The following is a 24,281-nucleotide window of genomic DNA, read 5'->3' on the forward strand; positions in this document are numbered from 1 at the left end:
AGGACTTTTGTTCTATGCACTATGTGGATATGCACCTGTGTGGTCTGCACATTGCCTGTTATGCCTTTGGTGTGAATAAAGTCACGGTGTAACACAAAGACTGTCTGTGATTGCCTCAATACTTCTGCCGCTACCATAACCTACCACAAGCACATCCTCACAATTGGTGGCTTGGATCAGGCATTCCTGCAGTGAGGCAGGCCTGAGGCAAAAGTTGTGTTGGACTGCATGTCATATCAGGCCTGCAAGTTTTATGGTTCCTGACAAGATGGAGGAGGCCATTAAGCACCTGATTCAGAGTAATTTACAGCAGCAACAGACTTTGTAGGCTCAGAGGGAAAGTAATGAGCTACAGCAAAAAAGACATGAGGATATGTGTGCACAGCAGCAGACAAAAAATCTCCTAATGCAGCAGCCATGCAAGCGTTGGTGCGAACTTCCCTGCAAGGAATTTCAACCGTGACAGCCCCGTCTGTGTCTACCACCAGGGATAAAGTCTGGTCTGCCCTAAGGAAAATAGGTCAGGAAAATGATATAGAGGCATTCCTGACAGTGTTTGAAAGAACCGCGGAGCAAGAGAGGCTGCCTTTGGAGGTGGTGGCACCTTTTCTGGTGGGGGACGCACAAAGGACCTATTTTGACCTCAGCTGGGTGGAGGCCAAGGACTATCAGAGTATAAAAGGTAAGGTTTTGGCCAGGTTGGGGGTAAACACAGGGTGTATCAGTGGGTGTTTTCCGAGTCCCGCCCGGTCACAAGCCTATGACTTACTTCACCTAGTAAAAACATGGCCATACAGCGCTGAGTGGGAAAAGGCGATCCAGGCAACCTGGAACAACTGGTTAGCCTGGTGGAGAGGTATATGGCCACTCAGGATTTGGTGCAGGACTCAGCGGTACTACCAAAGTCACGTCAGCCCCCGTTGCCGACCCGGGATCCTGAAAAAGGGATCCAACCACATAAGGAGGGAGTGGATCTCCAGTCCGTGGGAGGAATACCCTGGGAAGGAGGGAGGCTACGGGGATCAGATGTTGACATTGTCAGGACTGGGGACATGTGGCAGTCAACTGCCCTAGGGCATCCGAACCCATGGACTACGGGTTCACTCGCCGGTCCTCCTTTTATGCCCAACCGGTGTATATAGCTGACCCCCTGCTGGCCGCAGACACCCCTCCGGTGTGTGATGACGTTGTTAATGGACACTCCGTGCAGGCCCTCTGGGAGCCTGGTAACTCTGGTCAATGAGTCGCTGTTAATGGAAAAACTCCCAGAAAGGCGAACCCTTACCAGTGTCTGTATACATGAGGATTGCCGGGAGTATCCCACCACTAAGGTTACCCTAGAGGTGTGTGGGAAGGAGGTACCACATGTCGTAGGAGTGGGGAGACGGCTCTCTTATGCCGCAGTATTGGGGAGGAACTTTCCCTTGTTCTGGACTTTGTGGAGGAACGGGTTGCCTACCTGTGGGGAAGAAAAATGTCCCCAGGCGCAGGGGCCCCAGGCGTAGGGGTCACCGAAGGGGAGGTGGAGTGTAACCCCAACTGGTTTCCCCTAGAATGATTGGCGGGTGAGACAGTAGAAAGTTTGTCCATCCTGGATCTGGAGGTACCCCAAGAAACCTTCGGGACCGCACAGCTCCTGGATTCAACGTTATTGTGGGCTAGAGAAGGTGTTTCGGTGATCAATGGAGTTGCCCAGCGTCCCGGGGCTGGTACCATATTTCCTCATCTGGCCTATAACTAGGACCAGTTATACAGGGTAGACAAGGTGAGGCAGGAGGTGGTGGAACAACTGTGCCCCAGCCTTACTGGCGAATGGTCTTGGATTTAGTGCATGCACGTGTGTTGGGAAGGCATCTGGGGGTTAGGAAAACGCTGGAGCGAATTTTACAACAGTTCTAATGGCCTGGGATATATGAGGAAGTTCGGAGGTTCTGTCAGTCCTGTCCAGTGTGTCAGGTGACTAGCCCCGAACCTCAGTATCGCAGTCCGCTGGTGCCTATGCCCATTATAGAGGTGCCCTTCGAAATGATCGCCATGGATCTGGTAGGCCCCATTAATAAATCAGCCTTAGGTCATCAACACATCCTGGTAGTGTTTGACTATCGAGATAGATCAGTCAAGGGCAGGGAACAGGGGGTGGTCACCCACCCCGAGGGTCACTGTATAAAAATAGAAACGGTTGAGCGCCAAACTCCCAAAAGACAGAGTATAAGTAAGTGATGGTGTTAGTTAATCAATGAGGTAATCAAAATTCACCAACCACAGGTGCTATAGACTGGTAAGTAGGGCACAGTGGTGGGTTGGTAAAAGGTACAAGAATAAGGTGACGCTTGTAATAGTATTAGGTCAAATCGTGCAACACTAAAACTGAATAAAATATAGATGCATAAAACGGAGTCAATTCTTCAGGATTATTAAAGACATAGAGATAATAATAAAAGTAAAATCATTGGTAAAAATCCACTCACTTCACAGGGGGGTCGCCACCAGGATAAACTCAAGACACCTGTGGCAAGTCACCCCCCTAAGCCGGGATCGCGTCTAGGCTGTTAGAGGTTGACTTCTAGGCCCTGGGTGTACAGCCTGGCTGGTAAAGCAGTAGACAAATCCAGAAGTGCGTAATCAATCCTCTTTATTGGTATAATGTACGGCTCAACGTGTTTCAGGGGTCAGAATATAAAATAGACATAATGTATGGGCTTTAAATACATGTGGGTGTTTGCCTTTTGGCGCCAAAAAACAGTGGGTGGAGTTACAGGAAATGACATCATCCTTATGGGAACCGGAGTAAAAGCTGTTTATAAGAAAAAAATCATTGGTGGGACTTGTGATATGTATGAAAATAAATACATATATATAGCGGCCCTCAGATCAATAAATACCTTTGTTTGTCTCTAAGTTTGTAAGGTTGCTTATCAAGCGATTGGAAGTCGAGTGGGTGGAACGCATCATGCGCTCCACCAGACCTATATCCGGGACAGAGTAAGCCGCGACCGGAAGTCACTGCAGTCGAAGTAGGTAAAACGCAAAATGTGTTAAGGAGGCATGGGAGCAACAGCCTACGCCTCATAAAAGTGTGATAGAGCACATAGGAAAAATGCAGGACCAAATAGAGGTCGTGTTGCCAATCGTCTGTGAGCACAGAACATTTTACCCGGGTGACCGAGTTCTTGTTCTCGTGCCCACGGTCGAGAGTAAATTCTTAGCCCAGTGGCAAGGACCCTATAACGTTAAGGAGAAAGTGGGCCCAGTTGATTACAGGATATACCAGCCAAGACGGTGGAAACCCGAACAGGTGGGTGTAGGGCTAGTATCTTAGATTCTAGTGTATTAAACTATGCCCTGTATTTCCCAGTAGAAAATGATCCTTGGGAAACACAGTCCTCATCCCTGACCACCAGGACCAGGTAACGCTCTGTCAGTACATGACGGCCTCCCCTCTCCGCCATGTCGCTCCGCTTTGTACTGGTGCTTATTATGACAGCAGGGCTGGGTTCACATCATATTTTTGCCATCCATTTAATGCATACCAAAAATGTATACATTAACAGATGCCTCAGACTGATGCCGTATAGTGGTGTCCGTTCACCATACAGTTCCATGGTAGAAAAAAAAATTACATTAACGTATGCATTTTTTTTATGGACTCTGCAGGATACAAAGAAGTGGAGTGCTGCACATTTGTATACATCAAACCGTTAGGAAATAAAAAATTTCTAGGCTGATTAAAATACATATTTTTTGTGGGAATTTTTGAAAATGAGCTCCCTCTGGTATATCACTGTCCATGTTGTTGGACTATTTGTTTACTTCTAGTAAGTGTTTACTGGCTGCAAATATGACCTGAAGGTTTTTCAGGTTTGCCTGCCATTAAAGTGAATGGAACCCGCCGCGAACACGCTGTTCGTGAACATTTGATCGCGAACGCACATTTGTGAATTGTCATAGTCGATGTTCATCCATCATTACATATAATTGCACCACTGATCGGCAAATATATATTTTTTGGTCACTAATACACGCCATAAAGGTCTGTCATTTTCTCACTTTACCACCAAACGGCTAATAAGCCCTTTTTTCCTACTAATACAAGCCAACTGCGCCGCAAAAGGGCAAATATGATGTAGAAATATTTCCTTGTAATAAACCCTGTTAATGGCTGTATCAAACAGCACTTGCACCCAGGGGCAGACTGACAACTCATGGGGCCTCCGGGCAATAGGAGATTATGGGGCTGCTGTATCCCCACCCACCCTCAAGCCACACCCACATATTGCACCGCCCACATCACCTATGTCAATATTTAAATCCCAGAGAACCCTTTTACCTTATGTTATCTGTATTGTTACATAGGACCGCAAATTAACCCAGGAGCCAAATAAAAAAAATTGTTGCCAAATTTAAAATACATAAATTAGGCTAATTTTACACTAGCTTTTTTGCTGGATCCGGCAGGGTTCTGCAAAAACACTTTTGTTACTGATAATTAGGGATGAGCGAACTCGAACTGTATAGTTCGGGTTCGTACCGAATTTTGGGGTGTCCGTGACACGGACCCGAACCCGGACATTTTCGTAAAAGTCCGGGTTCGGGTTCGGTGTTCGTCGCTTTCTTCGCGCTTTTGTGACGCTTTCTTGGCGCTTTTTGAAAGGCTGCAAAGCAGCCAATCAACAAGCGTCATACTACTTGCCCCAAGAGGCCATCACAGCCATGCCTACTATTGGCATGGCTGTGATTGGCCAGAGCACCATGTGACCCAGCCTCTATTTAAGCTGGAGTCACATAGCGCCGCCCGTCACTCTGCTCTGATTAGCGTAGGGAGAGGTTGCGGCTGCGACAGTAGGGCGAGATTAGGCAGATTAACTCCTCCAAAGGACTTGATTAACTGATCGATCTGCAGCTGTGGATCATTGAGCTGCTGATCCTCAATTGCTCACTGTTTTTAGGCTGCACAGACCGTTTGTCAGTCACATTTTTCTGGGGTGATCGGCGGCCATTTTGTGTCTTGTGGTGCGCCAGCACAAGCTGCGACCAAGTGCATTTAACCCTCAATGGTGTGGTTGTTTTTTGGCTAAAGCCTACATCAGGGTGAAGCTGTCACACCAAGTGCATTTAACCAGCAATAGTCTGTTCATTTTTTGGCCATATACAAAATCAGGGGCAAGCTGCGCCTGTCACCAAGTGCATTTAACCCTCAATGGTGTGGTTGTTTTTTGGCTAAAGCCTACATCAGGGTGAAGCTGTCACACCAAGTGCATTTAACCAGCAATAGTCTGTTCATTTTTTGGCCATATACAAAATCAGGGGCAAGCTGCGCCTGTCACCAAGTGCATTTAACCCTCAATGGTGTGGTTGTTTTTTGGCTAAAGCCTACATCAGGGTGAAGCTGTCACACCAAGTGCATTTAACCAGCAATAGTCTGTTCATTTTTTGGCCATATACTAAATCAGGGGCAAGCTGCGCCTGTCACCAAGTGCATTTAACCCTCAATGGTGTGGTTGTTTTTTGGCTAAAGCCTACATCAGGGTGAAGCTGTCACACCAAGTGCATTTAACCAGCAATAGTCTGTTTATTTTTTGGCCATATCCCAGTCTAATTCTGTCACTAAATCCATACCGGTCACCCAGCGCCTAAATACTAGGCCTCAAATTTATATCCAGCTAAATCTGTCCCTAGTGCTGTAGCTGGGCGAGTTATTTAGTGTCCGTTCAAGCACATTTCTTGTTCTGGGTTGAAATACAATTCCCAATTTAGCAATTTCATAATTTAGTGGTTTCTGCTATATCAGAGCTATTTGAAATCTATCCCTAAAAGGGTATATAATATTCAAGGTGCACATTGGGTCATTCAGAATAACTTCACACACACCCGCTACTGTGTATTTCCAAGTCTAATTCTGTCACTAAACCCATACCTGTCACGCAGCGCCTAAATACTAGGCCTCAAATTTATATCCAGCTAAATCTGTCCCTAGTGCTGTAGCTGGGCGAGTTATTTAGTGTCCGTTCAAGCACATTTCTTGTTCTGGGTTGAAATACAATTCCCAATTTAGCAATTTCATAATTTAGTGGTTTCTGCTATATCAGAGCTATTTGAAATCTATCCCTAAAAGGGTATATAATATTCAAGGTGCACATTGGGTCATTCAGAATAACTTCACACACACCCGCTACTGTGTATTTCCAAGTCTAATTCTGGCACTAAACCCATACCTGTCACCCAGCGCCTAAATACTAGGCCTCAAATTTATATCCCGCTAAATCTGTCCTTAGTGCTGTAGCTGGGCGAGTTATTTAGTGTCCGTTCAAGCACATTTCTTGTTCTGGGTTGAAATACAATTCCCAATTTAGCAATTTCATAATTTAGTGGTTTCTGCTATATCAGAGCTATTTGAAATCTATCCCTAAAAGGGTATATAATATTCAAGGTGCACATTGGGTCATTCAGAATAACTTCACACACACCCGCTACTGTGTATTTCCAAGTCTAATTCTGGCACTAAACCCATACCTGTCACCCAGCGCCTAAATACTAGGCCTCAAATTTATATCCCGCTAAATCTGTCCTTAGTGCTGTAGCTGGGCGAGTTATTTAGTGTCCGTTCAAGCACATTTCTTGTTCTGGGTTGAAATACAATTCCCAATTTAGCAATTTCATAATTTAGTGGTTTCTGCTATATCAGAGCTATTTGAAATCTATCCCTAAAAGGGTATATAATATTCAAGGTGCACATTGGGTCATTCAGAATAACTTCACACACACCCGCTACTGTGTATTTCCAAGTCTAATTCTGGCACTAAACCCATACCTGTCACCCAGCGCCTAAATACTAGGCCTCAAATTTATATCCCGCTAAATCTGTCCTTAGTGCTGTAGCTGGGCGAGTTATTTAGTGTCCGTTCAAGCACATTTCTTGTTCTGGGTTGAAATACAATTCCCAATTTAGCAATTTCATAATTTAGTGGTTTCTGCTATATCAGAGCTATTTGAAATCTATCCCTAAAAGGGTATATAATATTCAAGGTGCACATTGGGTCATTCAGAATAACTTCACACACACCCGCTACTGTGTATTTCCAAGTCTAATTCTGGCACTAAACCCATACCTGTCACCCAGCGCCTAAATACTAGGCCTCAAATTTATATCCCGCTAAATCTGTCCTTAGTGCTGTAGCTGGGCGAGTTATTTAGTGTCCGTTCAAGCACATTTCTTGTTCTGGGTTGAAATACAATTCCCAATTTAGCAATTTCATAATTTAGTGGTTTCTGCTATATCAGAGCTATTTGAAATCTATCCCTAAAAGGGTATATAATATTCAAGGTGCACATTGGGTCATTCAGAATAACTTCACACACACCCGCTACTGTGTATTTCCAAGTCTAATTCTGGCACTAAACCCATACCTGTCACCCAGCGCCTAAATACTAGGCCTCAAATTTATATCCCGCTAAATCTGTCCTTAGTGCTGTAGCTGGGCGAGTTATTTAGTGTCCGTTCAAGCACATTTCTTGTTCTGGGTTGAAATACAATTCCCAATTTAGCAATTTCATAATTTAGTGGTTTCTGCTATATCAGAGCTATTTGAAATCTATCCCTAAAAGGGTATATAATATTCAAGGTGCACATTGGGTCATTCAGAATAACTTCACACACACCCGCTACTGTGTATTTCCAAGTCTAATTCTGGCACTAAACCCATACCTGTCACCCAGCGCCTAAATACTAGGCCTCAAATTTATATCCCGCTAAATCTGTCCTTAGTGCTGTAGCTGGGCGAGTTATTTAGTGTCCGTTCAAGCACATTTCTTGTTCTGGGTTGAAATACAATTCCCAATTTAGCAATTTCATAATTTAGTGGTTTCTGCTATATCAGAGCTATTTGAAATCTATCCCTAAAAGGGTATATAATATTCAAGGTGCACATTGGGTCATTCAGAATAACTTCACACACACCCGCTACTGTGTATTTCCAAGTCTAATTCTGGCACTAAACCCATACCTGTCACCCAGCGCCTAAATACTAGGTCTCAAATTTATATCCCGCTAAATCTGTCCTTAGTGCTGTAGCTGGGCGAGTTATTTAGTGTCCGTTCAAGCACATTTCTTGTTCTGGGTTGAAATACAATTCCCAATTTAGCAATTTCATAATTTAGTGGTTTCTGCTATATCAGAGCTATTTGAAATCTATCCCTAAAAGGGTATATAATATTCAAGGTGCACATTGGGTCATTCAGAATAACTTCACACACACCCGCTACTGTGTATTTCCAAGTCTAATTCTGGCACTAAACCCATACCTGTCACCCAGCGCCTAAATACTAGGCCTCAAATTTATATCCCGCTAAATCTCTCGTTACCGCTGTCCTGTTGTGGCTGGGAAAGTTATTTAGTGTCCGTCAAAGCACATTTTTTGTTCTGGGTTGAAATACAATTCCCAATTTAGCAATTTCATAATTTAGTGGTTTCTGCTATATCAGAGCTATTTGAAATCTATCCCTAAAAGGGTAGATCATATTGAAGGTGCACATAGGGTCATTCAGAATAACTTCACACACACGCTTCTGTGCATTTCCAAGTCTAATTCTGTCACTAAATCCATACCGGTCACCCAGCGCCTAAATACTAGGCCTCAAATTTATATCCCGCTGAATTTGAATACAATACATTGGGCCAAATAATATATTTGTTGTTGTGGTGAACCATAACAATGAGAAAAACATCTAGTAAGGGACGCGGACGTGGACATGGTCGTGGTGGTGTTAGTGGACCCTCTGGTGCTGGGAGAGGACGTGGCCGTTCTGCCACATCCACACGTCCTAGTGTACCAACTACCTCAGGTCCCAGTAGCCGCCAGAATTTACAGCGATATATGGTGGGGCCCAATGCCGTTCTAAGGATGGTAAGGCCTGAGCAGGTACAGGCATTAGTCAATTGGGTGGCCGACAGTGGATCCAGCACGTTCACATTATCTCCCACCCAGTCTTCTGCAGAAAGCGCACAGATGGCGCCTGAAAACCAACCCCATCAGTCTGTCACATCACCCCCATGCATACCAGGGAAACTGTCTCAGCCTCAAGTTATGCAGCAGTCTCTTATGCTGTTTGAAGACTCCGCTGGCAGGGTTTCCCAAGGGCATCCACCTAGCCCTTCCCCAGCGGTGAAAGACATAGAATGCACTGACGCACAACCACTTATGTTTCCTGATGATGAGGACATGGGAATACCACCTCAGCATGTCTCTGATGATGACGAAACACAGGTGCCAACTGCTGCGTCTTTCTGCAGTGTGCAGACTGAACAGGAGGTCAGGGATCAAGACTGGGTGGAAGACGATGCAGGGGACGATGAGGTCCTAGACCCCACATGGAATGAAGGTCGTGCCACTGACTTTCACAGTTCGGAGGAAGAGGCAGTGGTGAGACCGAGCCAACAGCGTAGCAAAAGAGGGAGCAGTGGGCAAAAGCAGAACACCCGCCGCCAAGAGACTCCGCCTGCTACTGACCGCCGCCATCTGGGACCGAGCACCCCAAAGGCAGCTTCAAGGAGTTCCCTGGCATGGCACTTCTTCAAACAATGTGCTGACGACAAGACCCGAGTGGTTTGCACGCTGTGCCATCAGAGCCTGAAGCGAGGCATTAACGTTCTGAACCTGAGCACAACCTGCATGACCAGGCACCTGCATGCAAAGCATGAACTGCAGTGGAGTAAACACCTTAAAACCAAGGAAGTCACTCAGGCTCCCCCTGCTACCTCTTCTGCTGCTGCCGCCTCGGCCTATTCTGCTGCTGCCGCCTCGGCCTCTTCCTCCGCCTCTGGAGGAACGTTGGCACCTGCCGCCCAGCAAACAGGGGATGTACCACCAACACCACCACCACCACCTCCGTCACCAAGCGTCTCAACCATGTCACACGCCAGCGTTCAGCTCTCCATCTCACAAACATTTGATAGAAAGCGTAAATTCCCACCTAGCCACCCTCGATCCCTGGCCCTGAATGCCAGCATTTCTAAACTACTGGCCTATGAAATGCTGTCATTTAGGCTGGTGGACACAGACAGCTTCAAACAGCTCATGTCGCTTGCTGTCCCACAGTATGTTGTTCCCAGCCGGCACTACTTCTCCAAGAGAGCCGTGCCTTCCCTGCACAACCAAGTATCCGATAAAATCAAGTGTGCACTGCGCAACGCCATCTGTGGCAAGGTCCACCTAACCACAGATACGTGGACCAGTAAGCACGGCCAGGGACGCTATATCTCCCTAACTGCACACTGGGTAAATGTAGTGGCAGCTGGGCCCCAGGCGGAGAGCTGTTTGGCGCACGTCCTTCCGCCGCCAAGGATCGCAGGGCAACATTCTTTGCCTCCTGTTGCCACCTCCTCCTTCTCGGCTTCCTCCTCCTCTTCTTCCACCTGCTCATCCAGTCAGCCACACACCTTCACCACCAACTTCAGCACAGCCCGGGGTAAACGTCAGCAGGCCATTCTGAAACTCATATGTTTGGGGGACAGGCCCCACACCGCACAGGAGTTGTGGCGGGGTATAGAACAACAGACCGACGAGTGGTTGCTGCCGGTGAGCCTCAAGCCCGGCCTGGTGGTGTGTGATAATGGGCGAAATCTCGTTGCAGCTCTGGGACTAGCCAATTTGACGCACATCCCTTGCTTGGCGCATGTGCTGAATTTGGTGGTGCAGAAGTTCATTCACAACTACCCCGACATGTCAGAGCTGCTGCATAAAGTGCGGGCCGTCTGTTCGCGCTTCCGGCGTTCACATCCTGCTGCTGCTCGCCTGTCTGCGCTACAGCGTAACTTCGGCCTTCCCGCTCACCGCCTCATATGCGACGTGCCCACCAGGTGGAACTCCACCTTGCACATGCTGGACAGACTGTGCGAGCAGCAGCAGGCCATAGTGGAGTTTCAGCTGCAGCACGCACGGGTCAGTCGCACTACAGAACAGCACCACTTCACCACCAATGACTGGGCCTCCATGCGAGACCTGTGTGCCCTGTTGCGCTGTTTCGAGTACTCCACCAACATGGCCAGTGGCGATGACACCGTTATCAGCGTTACAATACCACTTCTATGTCTCCTTGAGAAAACACTTAGGGCGATGATGGAAGAGGAGGTGGCCCAGGAGGAGGAGGAGGAGGAGGAGGAAGAGGGGTCATTTTTAGCACTTTCAGGCCAGTCTCTTCGAAGTGACTCAGAGGGAGGTTTTTGGCAACAGCAGAGGCCAGGTACAAATGTGGCCAGCCAGGGCCCACTACTGGAGGACGAGGAGGACGAGGATGAGGAGGAGGTGGAGGAGGATGAGGATGAAGCATGGTCACAGCGGGGTGGCACCCAACGCAGCTCGGGTCCATCACTGGTGCGTGGCTGGGGGGAAAGGCAGGACGATGACGATACGCCTCCCACAGAGGACAGCTTGTCCTTATCCCTGGGCAGCCTGGCACACATGAGCGACTACATGCTGCAGTGCCTGCGCAACGACAGCAGAGTTGCCCACATTTTAACCTGTGCGGACTACTGGGTTGCCACCCTGCTGGATCCACGCTACAAAGACAATGTGCCCACCTTACTTCCTGCACTGGAGCGTGATAGGAAGATGCGCGAGTACAAGCGCACGTTGGTAGACGCGCTACTGAGAGCATTCCCAAATGTCACAGGGGAACAAGTGGAAGCCCAAGGTCAAGGCAGAGGAGGAGCAAGAGGTCGCCAAGGCAGCTGTGTCACGGCCAGCTCCTCTGAGGGCAGGGTTAGCATGGCAGAGATGTGGAAAACTTTTGTCAACACGCCACAGCTAACTGCACCACCACCTGATACGCAACGTGTTAGCAGGAGGCAACATTTCACTAACATGGTGGAACAGTACGTGTGCACACCCCTCCACGTACTGACTGATGGTTCGGCCCCATTCAACTTCTGGGTCTCTAAATTGTCCACGTGGCCAGAGCTAGCCTTTTATGCCTTGGAGGTGCTGGCCTGCCCGGCAGCCAGCGTTTTGTCTGAACGTGTATTCAGCACGGCAGGGGGCGTCATTACAGACAAACGCAGCCGCCTGTCTACAGCCAATGTGGACAAGCTGACGTTCATAAAAATGAACCAGGCATGGATCCCACAGGACCTGTCCGTCCCTTGTCCAGATTAGACATTAACTACCTCCCCATAACCATATATTATTGGACTCCAGGGCACTTCCTCATTCAATCCTATTTTTATTTTCATTTTACCATTATATTGCGATGCTACCCAAAGTTGAATGAACCTCTCCTCTGCCTGTGTGCTAGGCCTAAATATATGCCAATGGACTGTTGCAGTGGTGGCTGACATGAAGCCTGATTCTCTGCTATGACATGCAGACTAATTCTCTGCTGACATGAAGCCAGATTGTCTGTTACGGGACCTCTCTCCTCTGCCTGGGTGCTGGGCCTAAATTTATGACAATGGACTGTTGCAGTGGTGGCTGACGTGAAGCCTCATTCTCTGCTATGACATGCAGACTGATTCTCTGCTGACATGAAGCCAGATTGTCTGTTACGGGACCTCTCTCCTCTGCCTGTGTGCTAGGCCTAAATATATGCCAATGGACTGTTGCAGTGGTGGCTGACGTGAAGCCTGATTCTCTGCTATGACATGCAGACTGATTCTCTGCTGACATGAAGCCAGATCCTCTGTTACGGGACCTCTCTCCTCTGCCTGTGTGTGTGCTGGGCCTAAATATATGCCAATGGACTGTTGCAGTGGTGGCTGACGTGAAGCCTCATTCTCTGCTATGACATGCAGACTAATTCTCTGCTGACATGAAGACAGATTCTCTGTTACGGGACCTCCCTCCTCTGCCTGGGTGCTGGGCCTAAATATATGCCAATGGACTGTTGCAGTGGTGGGTGACGTGAAGCCTCATTCTCTGCTATGACATGCAGACTAATTCTCTGCTGACATGAAGCCAGATTGTCTGTTACGGGACCTCTCTGCTCTGCCTGTGTGCTAGGCCTAAATATATGCCAATGGACTGTTGCAGTGGTGGGTGACGTGAAGCCTCATTCTCTGCTATGACATGCAGACTGATTCTCTGCTGACATGAAGACAGATTCTCTGTTACGGGACCTCCCTCCTCTGCCTGGGTGCTGGGCCTAAATATATGCCAATGGACTGTTGCAGTGGTGGCTGACATGAAGCCTGATTCTCTGCTATGACATGCAGACTAATTCTCTGCTGACATGAAGCCAGATTGTCTGTTACGGGACCTCTCTCCTCTGCCTGGGTGCTGGGCCTAAATTTATGACAATGGACTGTTGCAGTGGTGGCTGACGTGAAGCCTGATTCTCTGCTATGACATGCAGACTGATTCTCTGCTGACATGAAGCCAGATTGTCTGTTACGGGACCTCTCTGCTCTGCCTGTGTGCTAGGCCTAAATATATGCCAATGGACTGTTGCAGTGGTGGCTGACGTGAAGCCTCATTCTCTGCTATGACATGCAGACTGATTCTCTGCTGACATGAAGCCAGATTGTCTGTTACGGGACCTCTCTGCTCTGCCTGTGTGCTAGGCCTAAATATATGCCAATGGACTGTTGCAGTGGTGGGTGACGTGAAGCCTCATTCTCTGCTATGACATGCAGACTGATTCTCTGCTGACATGAAGCCAGATTCTCTGTTACGGGACCTCTCTCCTCTGCCTGTGTGTGTGCTGGGCCTAAATATATGCCAATGGACTGTTGCAGTGGTGGCTGACGTGAAGCCTGATTCTCTGCTATGACATGCAGACTGATTCTCTGCTGACATGAAGCCAGATTGTCTGTTACGGGACCTCTCTCCTCTGCCTGTGTGTGTGCTGGGCCTAAATATATGCCAATGGACTGTTGCAGTGGTGGCTGACGTGAAGCCTCATTCTCTGCTATGACATGCAGACTAATTCTCTGCTGACATGAAGACAGATTCTCTGTTACGGGACCTCTCTCCTCTGCCTGGGTGCCGGGGCCTAAATATCTGAGAATGGACTGTTCCAGTGGTGGGTGACGGGAAGCCAGATTCTCTGCTATGGAACCTCTCTCCAATTGATTTTGGTTAATTTTTATTTATTTAATTTTTAATTTAATTCATTTCCCTATCCACATTTGTTTGCAGGGGATTTACCTACATGTTGCTGCCTTTTGCAGCCCTCTAGCTCTTTCCTGGGCTGTTTTACAGCCTTTTTAGTGCCGAAAAGTTCGGGTCCCCATTGACTTCAATGGGGTTCGGGTTCGGGACGAAGTTCGGATCGGGTTCGGATCCCGAACCCGAACATTTCCGGGATGTTCGGCCGAACTTCTCGAACCCGAACATCCAGGTGTTCGCTCAACTCTACTGATAATACAACCATCTGCATTCATTATTAACAGATTCGGTTGTATTATCTGCAATATTGCCAAGACGGATCCGTCATGAACTTTATTGAAAGTCAATGGGGGACAGAACCACCATCGATCAAGTATCCAATGCCTTTGGCTGTGAAATAGCCCCATATCATCAGGCTTTGTCCACCGAACTTGACAGTTCCTTTAATTTCTCAATCCATTAGCCCCTTTTCCCTTGTTTCTTCCAGAGCCATTTTCATCCATCAATGCCCAGTCTATTCACTTTCGTCTCATCGCTCCACATCACCTGTTTCCAATTTTCGATTCTCTACTGTTTGTACTTTATTTTTGCAAACTCAATCCGATGCTTCTCATGACGATATTGAAGTTGGGGCTTCTTTACATTTATTTGGGACAACGTTCCAGAGTTGTGTAATGCACATTGCACTTTGCTTGCATGTATGTCTGTGATCTCACTATTGCGAATCATACGAGCTACCTTCATTGCCGTGTTTGTCGCGCTACAACTGATAGACCTTTTGATGAGCAGACATGTTAACTCCGACATTTTGCCTGGATGTCCACCTTTTGGCTTTGGAATGGAGGTCCAGATATCATTTTGCATTCTTCTGACTGTCTTGACACTCATATGCAATTTGGCAGTTTTCTTGGCTGATATACCTCTATCGATGAGCTGGATGATGCTGTTTCTCTTTTCTTGGGAAGTCTTCTTCATAGCTTTTCCTAGATTCGAACCAGTGACCTTTCACTTGGGAATTAACCAAGCCATTAGGGAATGTAAGATCATGTCGTTTGTAGTACACAATAAGAAAAAGATTGTTCTACCACCAGGAGCAAAACAGTAGCAATGCAGTTACATGCCAAGAAACTACATTACTAATCATATGCTAATTAGCTGCAAGTCCATTATATGTATGAGATAGCCAAAATTATTGTCTATAACATGATGGTAGTATCACGTTCGAAGTTGTAGTGCATGGTGAGATATGGAGTCTGAAAGTCAAAAGTTCAAAACATTGTTAACCTTTTGCTCATCGGTATTGTTACACTGTGTCCATAAGCAGGAAATAGTACTATAGCAACATAGTTTGTTAGGCTGAAAAAAGACAGTTTTTTTTGCCCTGCCCATAAGATTCACTTAGGTTTTAGAGGAGGAAAATAAGAAAATATATATTCCATAAGACCTCTGCAAAGAACCCCAATCATAGCCCCATTGTTAATCAGACTTGAGATCAGACCTCCAATGTTAATAAGGCCCCCAATCAGACCTCCGATCAGACTCCCAATGTGAATAAGACCTAAAATTAGACGCCCAGTCAGACCTCAGATCAGAGCCCACATGTGAATGACCCGCCTGTCAGACCTCAGATCAGACACTAATGCGCATAAGACCCCTATTAAGACCACAGATTGGACCCCAATGTGCATAAGACTCCTATTCAGACCTCAGATCAGACCCCGATGTGCACAGGACCCCAATTCAGACCCTTATATTAATCAGCATTGCAGACAAAAAAAATCTACCTGCCTCTCCTGCTCCAATCCTCTTCCTGTTCTTCCGGCTGCACGCTGTACTGTGACCTGACATCACATAGTGTGAGGTCACAGAGCCCTGACGTCCTCACACTTTGCACAGTCACATAACAGAAAGTGGCCGAGGAAGACCAGGAAGCAGTGAGTACAGAGCCCGGGGAGTGCTGAATTCACCGCTTCCCAGACTTCCTGGGAACCATAAATTTTGTGGTTCCAACAGTCTTGGAGGGATTTGTTTGTTAACTTCACCATTCACATAAAAGTTTGCCTCATCACTGAACAAAATCTTCTGCGTAAACTGAGGGTCCTGTTCCAATTTTTGTTTTGCCCATTCTGCAAATTCAGTGCGCCGATCTGGGTCATCCTCGTTCAGATGCTGCAGTAGCTGGAGTTTGTAAGCGTGCCATTTGTGAGTAGCTAATATCCGCCTAAGGGATGTTCGACTAATGCCACTCTCTAGTGACATGCGGCGAGTGCTACGCTGTGGGCTCTTGCTGAATGAAGCTAGGACAGCCACTGATGTTTCTTCATTAGTGACAGATTTCATGCATCCACATTTTTTGGCAAATCCAACACTGAACCAGTTTCACGAAACTTAGCAAGCAGTTTGCTAACTGTAGCATGGGAGATGGGTGGTCTCGTAGGCGGTCTTGCATTGAAATCTGCTGCAATGACCCGGTTACTGCATTCACCAGACATCAACACGTGTTGGCGACATGTCAATGGGTGTAAACAAAGATAAACTTGTAAATAACTCATGAAAGAATAAAGTTACATTGTTTTTCTTGTGAAATTCCCAATAAGTTTGATGTGTCACATTACTCTCTTCCTATTGAAAAAACAAAAGTTGGATTCAAAATAACCGACTTCAAAATGGCCACCATGGTCACCACCCTGCTTGAAAAGTTTCCCCCCTCACATATACTAATGTGCCACAAACAGGAAGTTAATATCACCAACCATTCCCATTTTATTAAGGTGTATCCATATAAATGGCCCACCCTGTACAACCGCTCATTTGTATTCGCCCCATAAGACGCACTTTCCGACTCTAATCAGGCAATCAGAACAACTCTCTCGATCAGCAAGCCTTCTCTAGAAATCTAGTAACTGTAATCTTTTAATATTATTACACTCCAGAAATACACTGAGCTAAAATATAAACACAACACTTTCAGTTTTGCTCCCATAGGATGATATCCATTAAACGTTGGAAGGTTTCCAGAGCACCATGTAAGCCAAAGGGCAACACCTTATACTGAAACAGCCCTTTTGGGGTGACAAAGGCAGTTTTCTCCTTTGCAGCTTCTGTTAAGGGCACCGACCAGTACCCTTTTGTGAGGTCCAAGACCGAAAAGTACCGTGCTTGCCCTAACTGTTCTATTAATTCATCGACCCGAGGAATGGGGTAGGCGTCAAACTTTAATACTTCATTGAGCTTTCGGAAGTCGTTTCAGATTCGTAACGTTCTGTCTGGTTTTGGTATAAGGACTATTGGACTAGCCCACTCACTCCGAGACTCTTCAATGACCCCTAGTCGCAACATCGACTTCACTTCCTCAGAGATGGCTTGTCGCCGAACCTCAGGCAACCGATATGGCTTTAAGTGAACTTTGACCTGGGGCTCGGTGACAATGTCATGTCGGACTATGGAGGTGCATCCAGGAAGTTCGGAGAATACATCCCTATTCCGATTCACAAGCTCTCTGACCTCCTGAACCTATTTAGTAGACAGGCCATCTGCTATATTCAGCGCAGAGGAGGCTTTCTCCCGGATCACTGGTGGCCCCGGAGCCTTCCCTGCAGTCAAGACAGATAGTGGGCTGTCCCCAAACAGACTCTCCCTATCTCTCCAGGGCTTCAGTAAGTTAACATGCTATACCTGCTCTGGCTTTCGCCGACCCGGCTGGTATACCTTGTAGTTCACTAGTCCTACTTTCTCCATCACTTCGTAGGGTCCCTGCCACCTAGCAAGGAATTTACTGTCAACCGTCGGCACAAGTACCAGTACCCGGTCGCCCGGGTTAAAAGTTCTTACTTGGGCGGCCTGGTTGTATGCCCGCCTCTGGGCCAGTTGTGCCTCCTCCATATGCTCCAGGACAATCGTCAGAACTGTTCCTATTCTTTCTTGCATTTTCTCTGTGTTCAATAACACTCTTGTGTGGGGTGGGCTGTTGCTCCCATGCTTCTTTAGCTACGTCAAGCAACCCCCGAGGATGTCTGCCGTACAATAGTTCAAAGGACAAGAACCCATTGGAGGCCTGGGGCACTTCTCGCACAGCGAATAATACAAACGGCAGTAAAAGATCCCAGTCCTTCCCATCTTTGGACACGGCTCTCTTGAACATAGTCTTTAAAGTTTTGTTAAACCTTTCCACAAGTCTGTCTGTTTGGGGATGGTAAAGAGACGTGTGTAAGGTAAGTGTTTAACATTTAACAATCGGCAGAGCTCCTTCATGACCTTCGACATGAAGATAGTCCCCTGGTCTGTCAAGATCTCCTTAGGTATCCCTACCCGAGAGAACATGCCCATTAATTCTTTGGCTTTAAGCTTAGCCGATGTATGGTGCAGTGGAATTGCCTCAGGATATCTGGTAGCGTAATCTAAGACCACCAAGATATGCTGGTGACCTCTGGCTGGCTTATTTATGGGGCCTACCAGATCCACAGCTATGTTTTCAAACGGTATCTCTACGATTGGCATAGGTACCATGGGCTATGGGTTTGGGGGCTGGTTATCTCTCACACAGGACAGGACTGACAGAACCTGTTAACCTCTTCATATATCCGGGCCAGAAAAAACGCTTCAATATTCGCTCTTGGGTCTTTTTCACCCCAAGATGACCTCCCAGTACATGCATGAGGGCCAAGTCTAGCACCATCCGGTGGTAAGGCTGGGGCACCACCAGCTGCTCTATTACCTCTTGTTGCACCTTATCCACCCTGTACAATAGGTCTTGGTTAAAAGCCAGGTGGGGAAACAGATTCTGCTCCTGGGTGCCTAGCCAAGCCATTAATTATGGTTGCCCCTTCTCTCGCCCGCATCAATATAGGATCCTGGAGCTGGGCTGTCCCGAACATTTCTCGGGACACCTCCAGGTCCGGGATGGATGGGGTCTCTACCGTCTCACCAGCCAACACCTCTAGGGGAAACCTATCCGGATTGCACTGTATATCTGTGGTGGTGACCATTATGGCTAGTACTCTAGTATCGGGGTCGTCGGGTTCAGGGCCCGAACAGTTTTCCCCCTAAGAGAATGTGTACCGTTCTTCGACAGTGTCCAGAACATGGGTAAGTCTCTTCCCAAAATGGCGTCATAAGGAAGTTGTCGCCCCACCCCGACAACTTCTTGTACTTCTCTGCCTAACGCGGACAGGGTAACCCTCGTTGTGGGATACTTCCAGGGGTTTCCATGGATACAGACTATGGCTATTTTCTGATTTCCTGGAATTTCTTCTGAAATCAGTGACTCATGCACAAGGGTTACCAGGCTCCCAGAATCCAGCAGTGCCTTGACTGGGTACCCATTAACAGAAACCTGGCAGAATGGAGGCATATCAGCGGCCAGCAGAGGATCAGCAATGCACACAGGTCGTGCATAGAACGAGGACCGGCAACTGAACCCACAGTCCACGGGTTAAGAAGTCATAGGGCAGTTAGCCACAACATGTCCCGGGCCTTGGCAGCGCCAGCACCGAATCACAGTGGCCTTGCGGGTCCCCGGGACTCGCCTCACAGGAGTTTTGGTAGCATTCCCCCCATAGAAGGCCGGGCCCTTGTTCCAGGCTTTCTAGGCTGGGAGGTGGGCTGGCGTGTCTCTCTCAACTGAGCATAGTACTGGGTCGCCATATACCGCTCGACCAGGTTAACCAACTGATCAAGGTTGCCTGGGTCTACTTGGCCCACCCAGCGCTGTATGGCCCTTGGCAGTGTGCACACAAAACTGTCCACTACCACCCGCTCAATCATTTGTGAGGGACTCAAAGTCCCCCGCTGGAGCCACTTCTTCACCAGGTGCAGCAAGTCATATGCCCGAGACCGGGCGGGCCGGGTCTCTGAAAAAAAACACTGGTACACCCTTTGTGCGTGCACATACGTGTTAACCCCCATCCGAACCAAGACCTCACCTTTAAGTTTCTTATAGTCCTGAGTGTCCTCACGACCGAGGACAAAATAGGTTTTCTTGGCGTCTCCTACCAGGAACGGTGCCACCACCTCAGCCCACTGTTCAGATGGCAGGTTTTTCCGCTCCACCGTCCTTTCAAATACCGCAAGGAATGCCTCCCCGTCATCCTCAGGACTCATTTTCCTCATCGCTGACCAGACTTTATCTCTGGCATCAGACGGATACGGGGTCACTGCAGGTAAGGTTCCTTGCTGGGATGCTCGTAGGGTCTCTTGCATGACCGCCATCTGTTGAATCAACAGGCTGTTTATCTGTTGTTGCTGGGTGTTCGCTGCTTGCTGTTGTGCATTGCACTCGGCTTGTTGGGCATTAGCCCGGACCAGCTGCTGTAGTATTGCCTCCATTTGATCCGCTGTCTTATGGCAAAACTTAGCTGGCTTTATGAAGGACATGCACAATAGTGCTTGCCTCACTGATCACTTGCCCACATCCGACACCACTTGTGGGGAACCGTACTCACTTGACCAGTGTACAGAGGCAGGGACATCAAAACGGTCAACAAAAAGTCCTCTTTATTTAGGCTCTTCATCAAAAATACAGCCAGAACATCCAGATCACAGCCGGGTCAAACAGTTGTAGCACACTCTGACAGTGTTACTTCACACTGTGTGCCTTTCCTCCAGACTGAGACACACCTAAGATCCAGCAGCAGGATTAAATAGGATCCCTGGATATGAGCATGCATCAAGTCCCGGACTGGAACCTGGGGAACAGGCACCCACCCTGAAGAAAGTATTCACTGTGTGAATCCTTTGAGATATAAGTGAAACAGTATCATCTCAAGGTGTACTTTGGAGCATCCGAGGTCCCTTGAAGCCCTCCTGTTGTTTATGGTACTAGGGCATTCTAGGGTCTATAGATTAGGGTGAGATACCGGACAGGGCTGTCCCTTTCGGGGAGATGACTCTGTATTAGGAGCAAAACAAAGGTGAAAGAGCAGCACAACCGGACCTTTAGACCAAAACCAGAATGCAACAGCCGCGGAGGGACCACAGATCCTAGCAGTCCACGAACAACGATGCAAAGTAGGAATCACAGCAGCATATCCAGTGCGTCTTTTATTGGAAGCCTTGAGTGCACACACAGACAAAATATGACGTTCTACAAGTAGCCTTTGTCAAGTATACAAATGGTAAAAACTGGCAATGTTAAATACATATATGTGACCACACCCACAACATATTGGAGCCAATCATTAGGGGGCTCAGCCCACTTGCTATATCAGTGCAATTAAAAACAGCCTCTTGAATAACCAGGCCATCTGAAATATATAAATGTGTACCTGAAACATCGTCTGATAATGCTAGGTATCCTCACATCCACTTCGGCGTCTGGCCAATCGCAATGCGCATGTCCGTGACGTCATTGCGCTATCTGCGTGACGCACAGCCGTCAATCACGTGACCAACGTGTCATCAAGTCACATGATGGCTGCGCGTCATGCAGATGACATCACGGACATGCGCATTGCGATTGGCCAGACGCCGAAGTGGATGTGAGGATACCTAGCATTATCAGACAATGTTTCATATGTTTCAGGTACACAGGTTTTTAATTGCACTGATGTATCGAGTGGGCTGAGCCCCCTAATGATTGGCTCCAATATGTTGTGGGAGTGGTCACATATGTATTTAACATTGCCAGTTTTTACCATTTGTATACTTGACAAAGGCTACTGCGTAGCCGAAACGTCGTATTTTGTCTGTGTGTGCACTCAAGGCTTCCAATAAAAGACGCACTGGATATGCTGCTGTGATTCCGACTTTGCATCCGTATTAGGAGGTCATTAGGGAACACCAGTCCAAGTAGGGTATATTAGGGACAGTATTAGATCCCTTACCCCGGCTCCATATCTAGACTTGATATTTGACATCTATTATTTGGGAGCTGTTTTTATAGCACTGGCACCTTATTTATATCCACGTGACAATACCCAACTGGACCGGTAAGATCCACCTATTTTTACCAGTCTCAAATATTGATCATGGTTATAGTTATGGTTACTTTTTCCCGTCAACAGAACCTCTATGAATTTCTGGCTTGGGCCCTGTATTTAGCTCTTGATTAATATCTCAAGCCCCGTGCAAGGTCTTTTTGTTGTGTTTTATTTCTGTTTGTCTGTAACTGTTAGGGGCCGTTTTCTAAACTAGTATTATTAAAAGTTGTGTTTTACATACAGTATGCCTCCCCCCTCTCCCATTTAATTTGTATTTCTAATCCGTGCAATACTCTGGAAGTGGTACCAAAGTACATCTCTCTCTGACTTTTTTTTTTTTGCTTCTAGTTAACCCATCTAGTACCTCTCCCAATGTGACAAACTGCAAATTCTGTATGGCTGGCTGGCATCTAAATGATATCACATGCAGTTATGTTTCATTATTTTATGTTCATTTTAGGCTTACCTTTTAAGTTGACTTTTTATTATTTATGAATTATTTCTACTATGCTTCATTATTTCTACTGTGCCTTCTTTTAGGACATTTTTTGTCATTATGTTTGCTGTTCGTAAAGTAACAAGGCAAGATTCCTTAACATTAAATTTTGGAAAAGCAAAATTATCAGCTGAACGCATTTTTCAGCTGTTGGATAGAACACCAGCTATTGACATATTCAGTGAACAAGGAGAAACTTTGGTAAGTAAATATATGCATATGCAGTATTTTTCTGTATTGTTTATAATGCATTGGGAACAGAGACTGATGTGAGTGGATACAGGAGGGTCGGGGGAATTTATCAAAATTGGAACAAAGGAAAACTAGCTTAGTTGCCGTTATCAACGAATCAGATCCCATCTTCCATTTTTCTAAGGAGCGCTGAAAAATGAAAGGTGGAATCTGAAAGGTCACTTTGGGGAACTAAGTCCATTTTCCTTTACACCGGTATTTGATAAATCTCCCCCAGTATCTGTAAAGTGCTCTGTGATAGGTTCAGGCAATATATATGCAGTAAAATTCTAACATAGCATCCTCTGGAGAAGGGTTGAGCGTCTCATTTAAAAACTACATTATAAATATGGGCTCCATGCAGATCAGAGTCTGCATTTCAGACTGCACGTGGACAAGCACTTGGGCTGACCTTGCCTCTGGGAGACCCCGTATTAAAGAGCAGTAGCAGCAAACATCCTAGGTCTGCATAAAGACCTGCAATGCAAACGGAGGGCACACTTCTCCTTGCACCAAACTCTTAAAAGGCACAGCCTTTATTTTTTAGGATGTTGGGCAACTAAAGTCCACTTTACAGGGAGACTTAAGGGGCCAGCGATCCATTTTTTTCCTGCTGTCTCAAGACAACCACCAACAATAGCATTTTCACTGAATGCTCACTTAGTATCTTAACCTAACCTGTGCTAAGAAATACTACACTAGGTTTTCATCACCCAGAAAAATGGTGCCACCAGCTGGAGGAGACTAAATCTGTCAATTAACAACATCCAACGAGAGAAGGATCAAATTTAACAGCACTTGTGAAAATTGGACCTCATGTCAAACAGGTTCTTTGGGCTCGTTTGTACAAAAGTGGCAATCAGCTCGCCACAACAAGGCCTCCCCAGTCTCGTAAATTGTCCCCCAGCAGTACTTCTGTGAGCGAACCCACACTCAAACTGCAAGAAATGGATAGTGAGGGAGACTACATGCAAAGTGACAGATCTCCCCATCTCAAGGTCCTTTTTGGGTTTAGCAATATCCAGCCAGCACCCGGTCCGTGGGAAGGAGCAGACTCCACAAGCAAAAGAAGAAAGAAATCCCGGCAGTTATATCTTGCTTTTTCATTTTTACACTGTATGCTTTCAATCAATTCCACACATCACATAGCGTATACAAGGAGGTGTTTCGGCTATTGTGCCTTCATCACAATGGACTAGTTACAGAGTGGTGACAGTGGCAACCACATGAGCAGTCAGCATAGTGGTCCAGTCACAGAGTAGAGAGAATGGTAACGACATGAGGAGTCAACATAGTGACCCAGCCACAGAGTGGAGAGGGGGGCAACCGCATGAGGAGTCAACATAGTGGCCCAGTCACAAAGTGGGGAGGATGTAAATCGCAATCGGCTGAACTTTACAAAAAAGTTTGAGTTCGGGACCCAAACTTGACCCAAACTCTACCCCGAACCCGAACCCCATTGAAGTCAATGGGGACCCAAACTTTTGAGCACTAAAATGGCTGTAGAAATACACCTCAAAACATTGGGAAATATAACCTGTG

The 24,281-nt window shown here is 46.9% G+C and overlaps 1 protein-coding gene across 6 annotated transcripts in view; it reads left to right on the forward strand.

Moving 5' to 3' along the window:
- The window catches only part of LOC122939628 (ATP-dependent translocase ABCB1-like), a 902,460-nt gene that overhangs the window by 732,534 nt on the left and 145,645 nt on the right, over positions 1–24,281 (forward strand). For all 6 annotated transcript variants that reach the window (XM_044295741.1, XM_044295743.1, XM_044295745.1 and 3 more), the window contains one exon: positions 22,553–22,709. In XM_044295741.1, the coding sequence (XP_044151676.1) occupies positions 22,553–22,709 (157 nt within the window). The remainder of the gene's footprint in view (positions 1–22,552; positions 22,710–24,281) is intronic.

Source organism: Bufo gargarizans, chromosome 5 (genome assembly GCF_014858855.1).
Source record: "Bufo gargarizans isolate SCDJY-AF-19 chromosome 5, ASM1485885v1, whole genome shotgun sequence".
Lineage (NCBI taxonomy): Eukaryota > Metazoa > Chordata > Amphibia > Anura > Bufonidae > Bufo > Bufo gargarizans.